The sequence below is a fragment of the Tachysurus vachellii genome, chromosome 25 (assembly GCF_030014155.1).
Source record: "Tachysurus vachellii isolate PV-2020 chromosome 25, HZAU_Pvac_v1, whole genome shotgun sequence".
NCBI lineage: Eukaryota > Metazoa > Chordata > Actinopteri > Siluriformes > Bagridae > Tachysurus > Tachysurus vachellii.
In genome coordinates this window covers 6,608,010-6,622,500 of record NC_083484.1, presented here as the reverse complement: position 1 = coordinate 6,622,500, position 14,491 = coordinate 6,608,010, and the positions used below count along the sequence as shown (strand labels likewise).

General features: G+C 39.3%; 1 protein-coding gene across 9 annotated transcripts in view; it reads right to left on the bottom strand.

Annotated features, from left to right (window-relative positions):
- Positions 1 to 14,491, bottom strand: part of mllt10 (MLLT10 histone lysine methyltransferase DOT1L cofactor) — a 60,356-nt gene that overhangs the window by 26,573 nt on the left and 19,292 nt on the right. For 6 of the 9 annotated variants that reach the window (XM_060862250.1, XM_060862252.1, XM_060862251.1 and 3 more), the window contains exons 7-10: positions 10,378 to 10,467; positions 5,640 to 5,735; positions 4,799 to 5,120; positions 2,190 to 2,849 (exon numbers count right to left, since the gene is read on the bottom strand). In XM_060862250.1, the coding sequence (XP_060718233.1) occupies positions 2,190 to 2,849; positions 4,799 to 5,120; positions 5,640 to 5,735; positions 10,378 to 10,467 (1,168 nt within the window). The remainder of the gene's footprint in view (positions 1 to 2,189; positions 2,850 to 4,798; positions 5,121 to 5,639; positions 5,736 to 10,377; positions 10,468 to 14,491) is intronic. The other 3 variants (XM_060862256.1, XM_060862254.1, XM_060862257.1) reach the window with 3 other exon arrangements.

Genomic DNA, 14,491 nt, shown 5'->3' with positions numbered 1-14,491 from the left:
AATAAAACGCCAACATGGATTTTGAACATTTTAAATCTCATAGCTGTCTTCTGGATAAACCAATGAGGTTATTTATTGGATATAACGTGATGCCTTCTGAATGACTACATAAAGGAAAGGACCACAAAACCTTTGGAAATAGTTTAATCCTCAACACTATGCATATAAACAAGGTCATATATCATAATTGATCACAGTTGAATACCTAGCATAGAGCATGCTATGTTCTGCTTTGTGTCTGGACCTTGAAACCGCGTTCTATATGCGCTGACTGTGTGCCAAAGGCAATGGCAAAGGCAACATTACAGGATCGCAATTACAAAATCTACCGTGTGCATTTGATTTCAGCGTGTTTGTATGCCACTTCATCCCCATGGTGGGGAATCTGGAGTTTTGAACTGTAATGAACGGCTCAGGCATCAAACTCTTTATATCGCACACTGTTTTATAAGCAAAAATCCCCCAGCGCCCCACCTTCACTCCAAACGGCACCCCGTAAAGTCTTCAACCTCAAAACCCCAGCGAATGAATGTTTGCCTTTAATAACGGCCCCCGTTGTTCTGCCTGATAAAACAGTCATGTGCCGGGTTGGGAGGCCGAGACAGATGAGGAGCAGTGCTGCATTAGTGCTAGCTAAATATTTACAGTCCAGCCAGAGGGCAGCAACAGGTGAAGGGCTGATGAGGGGGTAGAATGGGAGTGCAGAGGGGGAGAGGGAGAGGGAAGAGAAAGAGAGTGAGCGAGAGAGAAAAAGAGAGAAAGAGAGAGAGAGAGAGAGGTAGAGAGACAAAGAAAGGAAGGGAAGATGAGGGCGGCCCCTGAAGAAAAAATAGAAGGGAAGACTCTCAGCGCTTAGATTTTCACATTCACATCTGAGAATACATGGTGTGGAGACCAGTTGCCAAGCAACAGCGACAGCGTGTGTGTGTGTTTGCGTGCACGTGCAAGGGTGGGGTGGGGGGGGTTTCCTTAAGTGTGTGAGTGAGTGTGTGGCCACGATGGACAGGGTGAGAGCCAGCATATTTCCAACATATGTGTGTAAATGTAAAGAGAAGATGATGTCAACAAGCACATACACACTCAGGCATTGTCCTAACACATATACTTACGTATATTACATACAAAGACTGACAGATATATAGACAGATAGACAGATAAAGAGACAGACACACACACACACACACACACTTCCCACTTCCAGTATTTCCCACAAAGACATACAGGTAGAGAGACACAGATGTCCAGGCACTTGCAGGAACACAGATGCATGCATGTGTAGAGACACACATCCATGCACAGCTATACGTGTACATGTGGAGACGAACATGCAGAGACATGTGCCCACAGACACACACAATCACACACAAGCGCTGAGTGGTCAGGCCGTTTCTAACAGCCGAGTTAAGCAGCAAGTGAAATTGGCTGAAGTGTGCTCGCCAATATCGAGCTGAAAGGGCCAAAAAATAACAAGGAACAAATCAGAGCTGAACCAATTGCCTGTTCTGGGGCACTCTGGCATCTCTATGGAGATCGAGCAGCCGAGGTATGTCTCTCTCTCTCTCTTTCTCTCTCTCTCACAGAACAACCAGTGGCTCCATCCACTTTAGTCCTAAAGGCCTCTATCGGTACCTGAAACAAACAGTCTGACTAAATGGAACAGATTTCAGTAAATGTCTGCAGAAACATGGCAGTCTGTCCTAAGACTGATGTAGACTATGGATGTTTGCAGAGAAGGGCAAATCTGACTCTTTTTTTTTTTCAAATCTGTTTTTTAGATCGGTGCTTGCATTGCAAATTACGGGGAAAATGTAATCAGTCTGTCCGCTCTACAGCCGCGTTAGTAGTCATAGTAGCAGCACAGTGTAGCGTGGGACGGGCCAAAGACAGCAAGTCTCGAGAGTCTTGTGAGTAGAGTGAGTAATATTTGAGTAGTAGAGATCTCCTTAAACTTAAATTAGTTTGTACAGATAAATATTTAATAACTGCTCCATTCAGAAAGCAATTAAAATAAACACAAATCCTCTATGGGCTGTCACACATTTAGAGGACCGTCCCAAATCCAGCGCTCCAAACAAGTAGCATGTGATATATTAATCGTATTAACACATTGACCCCTTCGACTATGTAAGTTTTAACACAATGTCATTATACCATAATGTATATACAAGTCATGGATGTTTTTCACTTACTTGTCGCTGCAGGTGGAGAGCTCACGGTGAGACTACCGTTCCTGAGCAGAGAAGGAGATTTCTGATTGGTCAAGCTGGTCGTTCCGACTCCTCCCACAGTCGCATTGCTGCTGCTAATGCTAGGACCGCTATTTCTAACCGCAATGGAGGAAGACGAAGGGGACAGTGAGGAGGAAGAAGGCAAAGCTGTGCCACTAATCTCCACCCCCTCTGGAGTTTTGCTCTCCTGGGTGGTGGTAAAGCAGGGCCCGTAGCGATTCCTCCAGTTCCCTCTCTTTTTCTTCTTAACTCCTTCCTCCCCCGTGGAAGAAGACGAAGCTGCTGAGGAAGAGGAAGATGAAGAGGAAGGCTGAGGCCGTTTATATCCGGCTGACGCTAGCTCCCCGCCACCAGAGTGCGAGTTTTCGTAATGCTTGGAGGAGCTGGAGGCGGAGCCTGAGCTTTGGGGGAGGGGCACAAGAGAGCTAAAGGTGTTTAAGGTCAGCATTCCATCAGAAGGTCCGCTTTCGGCCCCGCCCTTTACAAGGCGACTGAACGAGGGCTGAGTGTACGTGTCTCCGCCCCTCAGGTTAGAATCGGTAAAGCTGATAAAGTCGGAGCTGGGCTGAACCACCGAGCTGCTGGAGGACGTCTTACTGCTCCCACTGGCCAACATAAGACCTGAGAATGAGTGAGGCAATGTGAGAGTAATTCAATTTGGTGTGAAAATGTCAAAAAATATATATAAATAAAAACATATCCAGTAAGCCAGTGAATAAAAAAAAAATCTGATGCTCTGTCTAAGTTTCCATTCTGCAATGCAAACACACACAAGCTCTCACCCTCTCGCCAGATCAAGCAGCAACAGCCAGCCAGACCACTCACTACCCTGGCCTTCATCCAGCCATGTCATAACACACTCAGTCAACCGTCTCACACACACGCCGTCCTCATGACTCACTTTCTCAGTTTCCTTTAGCATGAGAGAACAGCAGACTGATGCTTGATGCAATCATGTCACAGTTCAAAGTATATAAAAAAAAAACACTGTGAAGAAAGGAAGGAAAGGAAACTAAAAGGATGGGTTTGGTGGCTCATCGTTCACATAGGGGTCTGGACAATGCATCTATCTGGTGCTATGCAGTTAATAGGGTAATCTGTTACTGTTCTAATGCATTTACATCATGGTGCAATTAGGCTTTTTATGAGTCCTGGCTTGTAAAATCATCATCTAAAAGTTTTACCATTGCACAACTTTACCACTGCATGTCTACCAACACAGTTCTACTAAAAATATACAGCACCACTACTGAGTTCCTCAGAGAATTATTACACTGTGAAATTTTCATTACGTTCCAAATTTAGATCAACAAACAATCCAATGTACACTCAGTGAGCACTTTATTAGCTTGTACACCTACACGTTCATGCAATGATCTAATCAGTCAATTGTGTAGTGTATGTATGAAGGTATGAGCCTGTAGCTTCCGGTAATGTTCACATCAACCGTTAGAATGGGGAAAAGTGTGATCTCTGTGATTTTGACAGTAGCATGATGTTGGTACCAGATGGACTGGTTTAAGTATTTATAACTGTTGATCTCCTGATATTTGTAGAATATTCTATAGTTCTCCCAGGATGGTGCAATAACACAAAAACAAAAAAAATCAGTAAGCAGCAGTTCTGTGGATAGAAATATCTTTTTGATGAGAAAAATTAAATGGAATGGCCAGTGTGTTTCAAGCTGACAAACACTACAGTAACCCAAATAACCCCTCTGTACATTTGTGATGAGCGGAAAAGCATCTCAGAATGCACAAGATGCTGATGGGCTACAAAGATGATGATCACATCAATTCCACTTCTGTCAGCCAAAAACAGAAAAATGTAGCTAGGTTTGATGCATCTCAGTTACACAAATGTTATGTGAACAACATGAAACCATGGACCCAACCAGCCTTGTGCCAACAGTCCAGGGTGCTGGAGGGTGGCGTAACAGTGTGGGGAATGTTTTCTTAACACACTTTGGAGCTGTTAGGGAGAATCAGTCATCGCTTGAATGTCACAGCCTAGCTGACTATAGTTGATGATGATGTGCATCCCTCTTCATGGCCACAACTGACCATCTTCCAATGACTACTCAGTGGCTAGAAGTTTCCAAAATTTTGGCACGTTACAATGTGTTGAGGCAAAAAGACGGCCTACCCAGTAACAACACAGAGTTCATAATGGAATTGATCACAATAGTAACACATGGGTTTAAATATATATAAGTGTTATTTAATTAAGAAAAAGATCATTGTTTAAAGGGTTCTCTGGTTTCCAACAAGTCAAGCTGAATTTTGTCTTATTTACATCAGGACAGAGAGAGAAAAAAAAGAGAGGCTTGTGAGGGAACTACTGTTTATAGCTGTTATAAATGAGTAATCACAGGAACAAAGCTGTCTCTGTAAATTAACTATTCATTGTGCTTTCTCAACGGTTAACGTAAAAACACAGTGTCAGTATAATAATATATCAAACACAGTGTCCAGATCATCACTCTTCATTAATGTTTCTCAAGTTACATTTTTTTATCAGTGCTTTCTTTAACATTAACTTTGCATAATGAAGCCCTAACCTAGCCTCACCTTGCTGAAAGGGGCTTGTCGACGATGGGACAGTGGATGATGTAGCGATGGTCACGACGGGGCCGTGAGATTTGCTGGGGTTCGACTTGCGACCCCGTGACCCTGAACTGGAGCTGGAGCTCGAGTGGCTGCTCGATTTCTTACTCTTCCCCTCTGAGCTCTTGCTCTCTCTTTCAGAAGAGCCTCCATCTTTGGAGCTTGCACTGGAGTGAGACGGCACCTCCTGGAAGTTGGCGGTGGTGAACCGCGCGCCACCGTCATCCATACGCTTTTGAGACGAGGAGATGGAGGAGACACTTCCTCCGCTGCTGCTGCTGTAGCTCTGAGAACGGAAAACGAAGAATGAAAAACCGCTAATACGGCAATGTAAGCAGTTTGGTGAAGAGCTCCTAATGAACCTGTGAGCTTTTATATACTATATACATCTATACAAATAAATTACATTTGAATTTATACTGACCATGCATTGGAAAATATATCATTATTCATCCTCGATATTATGACGCCATTGCAGATTTCTCTGTAAGTGTCTCTGGGTTAGCAGGGGCGAAGCTTAGGTGAGCCAGTCACAAACAGGACTGCACGATACATGTTTTCAGCTTGAAACATTAAACCCCTTGGTGTAATTACCTTATATAATGCAGTCACAGAAATAAAAATACCAAACTCTTCTACACCTATTCACTGGTGCATCTTTACATCTGAAAATGTAAACTTCATGTATACATAAAAATTCTTTATGTATATTCAAAGAGTTGAGCAGATCAGTGGAAACCTTTGAGGCATCACAGACAAGCCTTCTCTCTTAAATAGATCACAATAAAAACGAGTTTGGCCCCACCTTCTCTGACGTAACCATTAAGGCTGGAACAAGGGAAGGCGAGAGCTCCATAGACTTTTTGTGTTTGGGTTTGTGACGATCTCGCTCTTTATGCTTCTGCAGAAATGAAGGAAGAACAGAATGAACAAGAACCATTGAATTAATCACAAGATCGAGAATGGGTTTGGTCAGTGCCAAAAATAAACCAAAAAACTGTCTAGATTGAATGTCTAGATTCTTTAAAGACACTTGAAAGAAGCATAAGGAAGTGAGGACGCTGAGACAGATGTGCTTCAGTCTGAACGGTTCAATACTCTGCATGCATTTGGCCTGAAGAGGAACCTGTTCCATGACAGCAGATGGAGAGTTTTAATGAAGAGCAAGAAAAATTATTTTATTCCTTCAGGATGTGCTAGGCTTCACCCTATTTCAGCCTAAACATGGACTGCAGCAGCTCAATTTACACCCCGGCTCCGTGGCACACACGCTATAGCTCCATTTTCGCCCCGGGAGGAGGAGCGGAAACAAATTTACACCTCCTGCTCCAAGCAAACACCTCCAACCTCCTCGCTTTCTGATCTTAAACTAAGAGCTGTGAAAATATGCAGTCATCCTGAAAGACTCCAAAACTGTATTTACACATTTGCCATGTGTACCAGTGCACCCTTTCTTTCTTTTTTTCCCCTCCCTTTGTCCAACAGTTCTCTGAATTCAGTGCCTTCAAGCCTTCTAAGAGTTTACGCTCCTCTCCTGCATGGTAACGTTTGGCCTGTCTTGATTGGATTGAAATTATAAGGAGCCTCCAGCTCCTTTAAACCTATTACAATTTCTGCTCCGGGGAATTTCAAATGTCATTTTATGCCCTTAAAACAAGTTTTAAATGCACACAGGAATTGCTTTTTAAATCTAAAACAGTATAAAAATTAACGCAATCTACCGACACAACATTAATATATAAAACAAATTCTACTATGCAGAGACAAACGGTGCAGACTATATGTTGTAGCACGTACTTAATTCTTGTATAAAAACATTTTTTTTGCGTACGATTAATATATTTACAAAATTCCCTCAGTTTTAGAGTATTTTAAGTATATAGTTAATGAAGTAAACACTAAGCTATTATGAAGATTTGACATTTGTAAATTTCAGAATTTCTGATATGATAAGCTTTTGATATTTGATCTTAGCTTGTTTTATTTTGCACTGTCTAATTTTCAGGCCTTGAGGTGCTTATTTTGAAGCCTTTCAGGACCTGACATTTTCATAATTCAAAGGAACAACTGTTTTTTGGGATCATTTTAGTGATGATTAGACAAAGTTTCTAGGGGATAAAGGGGGGGGAAATAACCGTCTTTAAAAGATTCATCCAAAATTCATTTTCTCCTTCACTGGAGAAAATCCAGTGTAGAAGAAATGAGCATCGAGGTGGCTGCTGAACGTGGCTCGGCTCAATGAATCTGAGGACTCCTTCAGAGGTTCTTGACATTCTGCTGCAGAGTTATTAACTGCAAATTTGTGTGCGAATTTGCCCTGCTGGTGACGCTAGAGGGCTTGAGTGGCGCAAAGCAAAAGTGCTGTGAAGGTAGCTGAGATTGTCTTCCATCACTGTGCCATATTTCATCAAAAAAAAAGCATATGAAGCGTTCGGTGGGCCGCCACAGACAAAGAAGACACAGATGAAGAAGCTGAAGTACAAGAAGAAGCAGAAATAAATAACAATCACAAAAAAGGTGTATGTTCCTTTAACCCCCCTACTACCCCCCTACTACCCCTCCCTCCAAAAACATACATAACATATTTTTCCGATTCTGGTCCGATTCTCTACGAGGCTAATCGAGCAAATGGAAATCATTTGACGTTTATAATTGTGCTGATTCACTAAACGCCACTTCCATAAGAGTGTGTGTTTTTTTTTTTCTTTAAAACATCCTGTTTTTGCGAATGAAATAGACAAAATGAAAAGATTAATGAGCACTTAATCCTGAGCTAAAGGAAAGAACACTCGAGACAAAAAGTCAATGTAGACAGTTCAGTGCAAAATCACTTGAAACAGAAAATGTGCTTCGGATATGTGTTCTGTACTTGTGTGTCAGAGAGAAAAGCACATTTTAGACTTAAAAAAAATATACGCCATTTTGAAACAAATGCAATATTTAGGTGGTTCTCAGGTCATGGGACTTTGGGCACAACTGGCTACCAGTTATTTAACTAACTAACCAAATAAATAAATAAATAAATAAATAAATAAATAAATAGATTCAGGATTCTAAAGTGGCGAGTTTAGATCTTTTTATCTTGGGTAGCTAATTACTCGTAGTGTTAGGAAAAGTCTTCAAAGCTAGCAGAACAATCTAACTAGATTAATAATTAATTTATGCAGGATGAATTTCAATGTATTGATTATTGTCAGGAGAAATGCTCAGTACTGGCCTAGTATCACTGATCAACACCTGTAGCTAAAATAATAATTCAATAAAAATACTTTTTTACTTCTCAAAACACACACACACACACACACACACACACACACACACACACACACACACACACACACACACACACACACACACACACACACACACACACACACACACACACACACACACACACACACACACCTTTCTCTACATCCAGCCACAAGCAACAGATTTAAGGGCTTCTCAAAATACCCAGAGAACATGACACCAAAACTAAACAAGCTAGAATGATCAGAATTGTAAATATGTGTGTGTGTGTGTTTGAGTGGGGGGTGGGGGGTATTCCCAGATGCCACTCTCCTAGCACATCTGAACTGCCTGCAAATTGAGAAGCTTTTAGCTGCTATTGTTGTTTTGCCCTGGGGTTTGGAATTAGCTAGGTATACATCTGAGCCCCATGATCTTTGACCTTTGAGAAGGGGGGTGGAGGCTGGAGGGTCCCCTTTACTAATGCAAATCAGGCACGGTAACAATAGCAGGGGCAGAGACCATAGCTCTCAATGAAGAGGAAGTTGAAAAAACGCTGCTCCCGCAGGCCTCCATGAAGGAAAGGGTCAAACGAGAATAAATGCAGTCCAAAAAAAAAATCAAACAAGATCCTCCATACTACAATAACACAAGATGTTCTAAACTAAAAAAAAAATTAAAAATTCAAATCACTATAGTTTGCAAGTGAACAAATATTAGTATCTTCATGTACACAAAATAAAATGCCAAATGTTAGTCACTACATTCTGTTGGCTCAGATACTGTCAATAATGCGCGCACACACACACACACACTCCACAAGGATTTAATCATGGATCATTGTCCTTGGGCAAGGGGAAAAATAAAAAATAAAAATCAAGGCCACAAAACTATAAATTTTCAAAATAAACGAAAGTATAAATAGATGAATGTGATGATCAGATAAATGCAGAATGAAAGTGTACAGGTTGGCATTAACTACACTAACTCAGGCAATGTAGCAAAAAATATATATTAAAATAAATGGAAACAAGGATCAAAAATATAGAGTCGAAAAATGGTTCAGAGGATGCGCATGTGAAGGACTTGAATGACGTTTGGATAACCATGATATGCTCTTCCACACATTTCACACTATGAGTATATGAGACGGAGGTGCACTTAGTTTCAATCGAAAAATCAAAATATGGATTGTGCGCTCGCACCTGTGTGTGTGTGTGTGTGTGTGTGTGTATCCAGCTATCTATATAAAATGTGTTGAATGGATAGAAACTGCATACTTTGAACAGTACACATTTAATAAATCGCTGCTCAGTTGTCTTTCATGGTTCAGTAAAGGGAATTATGGGATTGACTTCTCAGAGATGGACATTCTGCAAAAAATTGTCCAAAATAATGTCATTTAGGCCCAAAGCTCTGAAAGTGGGGTCTGAGAACAAGCAGTCCAGGGTCTGTGGTCAATCTGTGTGTAACAGTCTTTACAGCTATCTAATAAGTATTTATAAATAAGTAATCGTGTAATTAAAATGAACTTGAATCTTTTAGAGTTTTTGAGAGTGGAAAGTTCAGTAATAAAAGATGTATGCCTTACCAAATCATTAGAGTGAACATTTTGTTAAAAAAATGAATATTTACTGAATTGGCTTTCATTTTATTTTATTTATCTGCTTGTTTGAAAAGCCTTATAATAATAATAATAATAATAATAATAATAATAATAATAATAATAATAATAATAACAATAACAACAATAATAGTAATAATAATAATAATAATATTAACAATATTATTGTTACTATTATTAAGTTTGTTTAGTATCAGGAGAGAACAGCATTAGTAAATGCTATTGTTAAATAAATCATGTTTAATTTCATCACAGGGAAATAAAACTGGGGTCAACACCTCTACACTTTCTACACTGAGCGGTTGTGTTTGTCGAAAACGTGCTGGAACTAATAAATAATTACCTGTAAACACTGATGCCATGAATTCCCCAGAACTAACAGGCATGACTGATCATTTTCTGTGAACAGAGAATTCTCCGTAATGACCATTGCTTGCAGTGCCAAATTGCTAATCACTCGAAGTGTGTTCTTTAAATGTGGAGCCAGATGATAACCCAAGGGCAACATTCTCGGCACAGAGTGACCGAGGTACATTTCATTTACATGGATTTAATCAGGACAATGCGTGTACGGAGTTAATTGCTAGACTTTAAGCAGCAGGGTTTTAGCTCATAGGCTGAATGTGCGCGGAAAGGGCATATCAGTGACGCATGGCTGATGGAAGGGAAAGCATGGAGGCTGCCTTACCTTCTTCTCCTTGTCATGGTGTTTATCCAAAGAGTGAGAGGAAGAATCGCTTAAGCTTTGAGCCCTACTACCACGGCCTTTGCTCCTTCTCTAAAAGGTGAAAGAGGAACTTCGAGTTACTATTTAAAAATCTGTCCAGTTTACTTTCTTCTCTTGTGTAGCAACAAAGCAAAAGGAAGTTGTTACTGAAGTTCAAAAATAGCCAAAAAGACAATAAAGCACTATTAATATGATGTTTGGAGAATACAAAAATGTCAAGCCAAGTAGCTAGAAATAGATGTAAAAGTAGATTTAAAAAAAATGATTATAGCATGTCCAGAAGACAGCCAGTCCAAGAGCAAATCACTGGTTTGTGCTTTTGTTTAACAAAGTTAATACACTTACTCTATATTTTTAGCACTTGTTCGTATTGTAAAAAACCTGAAAAACTGCACTGCGCTCCACATAAATGCATGTTTAATGCCTTGATCGGCTGTTCACTCTCACAACCAGACAAGAGGCTAATGAAGAAGCGCGGGTTAGTTCGACTGAGTTGGGGGCAAAGAAAGCTGAAAAAAAAATGTAGAACTAAATAATCAAGCAGAGTTTTAGAGCGGAGATGAAAAATGATTCAGAAATCTTGTTTCATAATTTAAAAAAATAATAAGTAAAAAAAAAAAAAAAAAAAAAAAAAAACAATCAGCTTCAATGATCACATGGTTAATCAAGAGAAAAACTAGGAGGAGTTCGTGTTCTGCTCTCTTTGATATTGTGAAACAAAATTATATAAATAAATACACTGTTCTTAGAAGAAGAATATATATATACACACACACACACATTGAGAGAGAGAGAGAGAGAGAGATGTCTGTAGTGGTGATCTAGTTGCATTCATTCTGCCAAAACAAATAGTCCCAGTGGTACAATTTAAAATAAAAAACCTATTAACAAAAAACAGCCACTGGATGCAATGTTATAGCGCTCATTCAAACCTGCACCCTTTAGCTCCTGTTCTCATTGATACCGTTTTATATCTTTATATCTTAACCTTTTTTTTTTTATTATTATTTTTATCACTGTTTATATCACAAATCACTGCATCCTCAAACAACAAAACAGGCAAAATGACAATGAATAAATAAACAAACAAACAAACAAATAAAGCCAAAAAGTTTTTCCATGATAAAATTCATGACTTGTGTCTTTTAGTTTAAAATTTTAGTTGATTAAATAATAATTTGTTATTAAGACTTCTTAAAAAGACATCTTAAAGAAAGTTGAGTTCTTTAGCCAAGCAAGCACGAAATTCAGTGTCACATTGAAAAGCAAGAGTTTGGACAGTTTTATAATTATTTTTATTGGTCCCTGTCTCAAAATACAAGATTAGAAACAAACTTAGGAAATTTCCTTCTCTTAAATAAGAAACTAATTTGAAGGTGGACATCCGTTATACACACAGCCCTGCTCACAATGTTCTATAGGACAGAGCTGGGCTTTTGGAGGTGACAAAACTTATCCAGACAGACAATTTCCTGTAACTTTAATTAAGAAATAAATGCTAATCATATAAAAGTGAATAATTCTGTCCTGGTAAAGAGTTTGATATGAGAGGACCATTTGTTGCTTGAAAGCTTGAAATCTCTCCAGAAACAGAGCCACAAAACAATAAAATATGTTCTCAAAAAAAAAAAAACCTGTACGATTACACAGCACATTCCTGATTTCCTCTGATATCATTTAAACAATTTCAATTAACAAAAAAATTGTCAGCATTATTAACAATTATATATTGCTAAATAATATTTAATAATTAAATCTTTTTTATTCAGACATATAAACAGACAAAAAGCTGCTAGAGTAAAGTCTACCGTAAAAAATGTAATAAATCTTTAATAAAATGATTGCCAATGATCAAGATGCAGTAATTTTACTATGAGAAAATACACAGTCCTCTTTTATTTCTTTCTTATTATTAGTAGTATTAGCATCATGAATCCCAGTAAACGGCTTCTGCCATTTAATTTTTCATGTCGGATAATCCTAATTACAGCAAGACTGCTTCCCAAATATTATTCTCCTCTGAAAGAAAATGTTTTCTTAGGAGGTTATTACACCTGCAGATGTGCAGAAGCTCACAAAATTACAACACAATCTTTTAAACTCGCACAAAAAAAAGGACAATAAATGCATTCTGCTATTTTGCCTGGACTGTTTTGACTGCACTCAAAAGCAAAACACGCGGTGCTACTTTTCCAACCATGCTTATTAGAAGACCTTTTCCCCTCCTCCAGCACCTCTCAGAAGACCTGCAGTGTGAGAGAGGCCTTTGTTGGGATGGAAGATGCACGTACACACACACACGCACACGCGCGCGCACACACACACACACACACACACACACACACAAGGGACAAATCTGCGAAGCAGCAGGGGGTTGTGGCTTCAAATCCCATTGCAGCTCTGGGGCTGGAGTATGTTACCCCCACCTATCTCACACACACTCACACACACACACGAGGCAGGAAGGAAAAGCACAGTGCTGCCACTCATCCTTCCCTGAAACTCTAGCCGTCTCTCGAAGCGAGGGATTAGGAGAGAGAGCAGGAAGAGGGGCACTGATGGAGGAGACAAAGGTTCAGAGAGTTGCTGCTGATTGTCAATGAGATTAAGGGGTTACAGGGGTAGCAAGGGAAAGACACTGGGTCATTCTTGTGTGTGTGTGTGTGTGTGTGTGTGTGTGTGTGTGTGTGTGTGTGTCATGGGGTTTGATTATGCTACAGCTCAGCTTTCAGCACCTGTAATTGAAAAGGGAGCTCAAGAAATTAAGAGTTATTCCCGATGAGTGTAAAAAAAAAAAAAATAAAAGCACAGTTTGCTGCGTACACTAACTAGGGCCATCAAAACAGATTTCCATCGTTCAGTAACATTTAAATCTACAATTTATACATTCGCTATTCAGTATGAGGAGAAATTATAATGAATAAGTTGAATTAAACGTGGCATTTAATCATTTTAGCTGGATGAAGAGATGAATAGATATACAGGTAGATCTAAGTGAACAAAGCACGTGTAGAAAAAACATCCATCACGTGTTATCCGGTAGGACGAGGTAGCAACGTTACAGTATGTCCAGGCAAAAATGCTCGTTTCTGGGGTGCAGGCTGGCTGGGGTGTTATTTTATATAGTGTGTGTCTGTAATGGCAATGGGGCTGGCACGTAACCATGACAACAAGGACAGTCTAGACAACGCCTGTGTTTCTGCTTTACTGTCACTTGTTAAAAACAATCAGTTCATTTCGCAATTAAATGTGAAATTTTAATTACAAATAAAGACTTTGAAACACTACAGCACGGATTTGGGTATAGATTTATAAAGGGGTAATTGATCAAATACTGAATGAAAAAGCAAGAAGAACAAAAGTGAAAGGAGATCCTGCGAGACGTAAATATAACCTCATCGGAATATCCAATGCCAACTGTTACTTATTTAAATGAATAATAAATATAAAATCAACAACACATTTGCTCTGTGCCTATGACTGATTAATGAAAAATCAGAACATGTGCCAAGACTCTATTCCATAACTATGTACAGCAACCATGACGCAAATGAGATGACGTTCTAAAAAAATAGACATGTTGGTAAAGAACAGGCCAAAAAATGAATTGTTTTCTGCTATTGCTTTGCCATTATTTCCTACATAATGCATCGTGATATATGACATTTTCATGATGCTAAACATGGAGTTGATCCACAGCAGAGAAACAGACTAAAAAAAAAAAAAAGAGACATAAAACGAACCAAGCTCGATGAGTAACACGCTACGATGCCTGCAAATATAAGTGACTCGAATGCTGGATCATGCCGTGAGTAAAATAAAAGTAAATCGATTTAAACAGGATTTAAACCTGGATTAAACCAGATGCTGTGACTTCACTGGCTGCATTGGTGTGTATCTGTTTTATTGGAGTACAGACTGTAATCAGAGAGAAAGGCAGGCATGTGTCACTATATTGATATAACGTTTAACACCAGTCGAAAATATAGTCGGTTTTAAGTTGTGTCTGCTTAGTGCTTCTCTTTATCAATGTCAGATGAGATGAAATGCTACAGAACACAGCTGTGGAAGGATA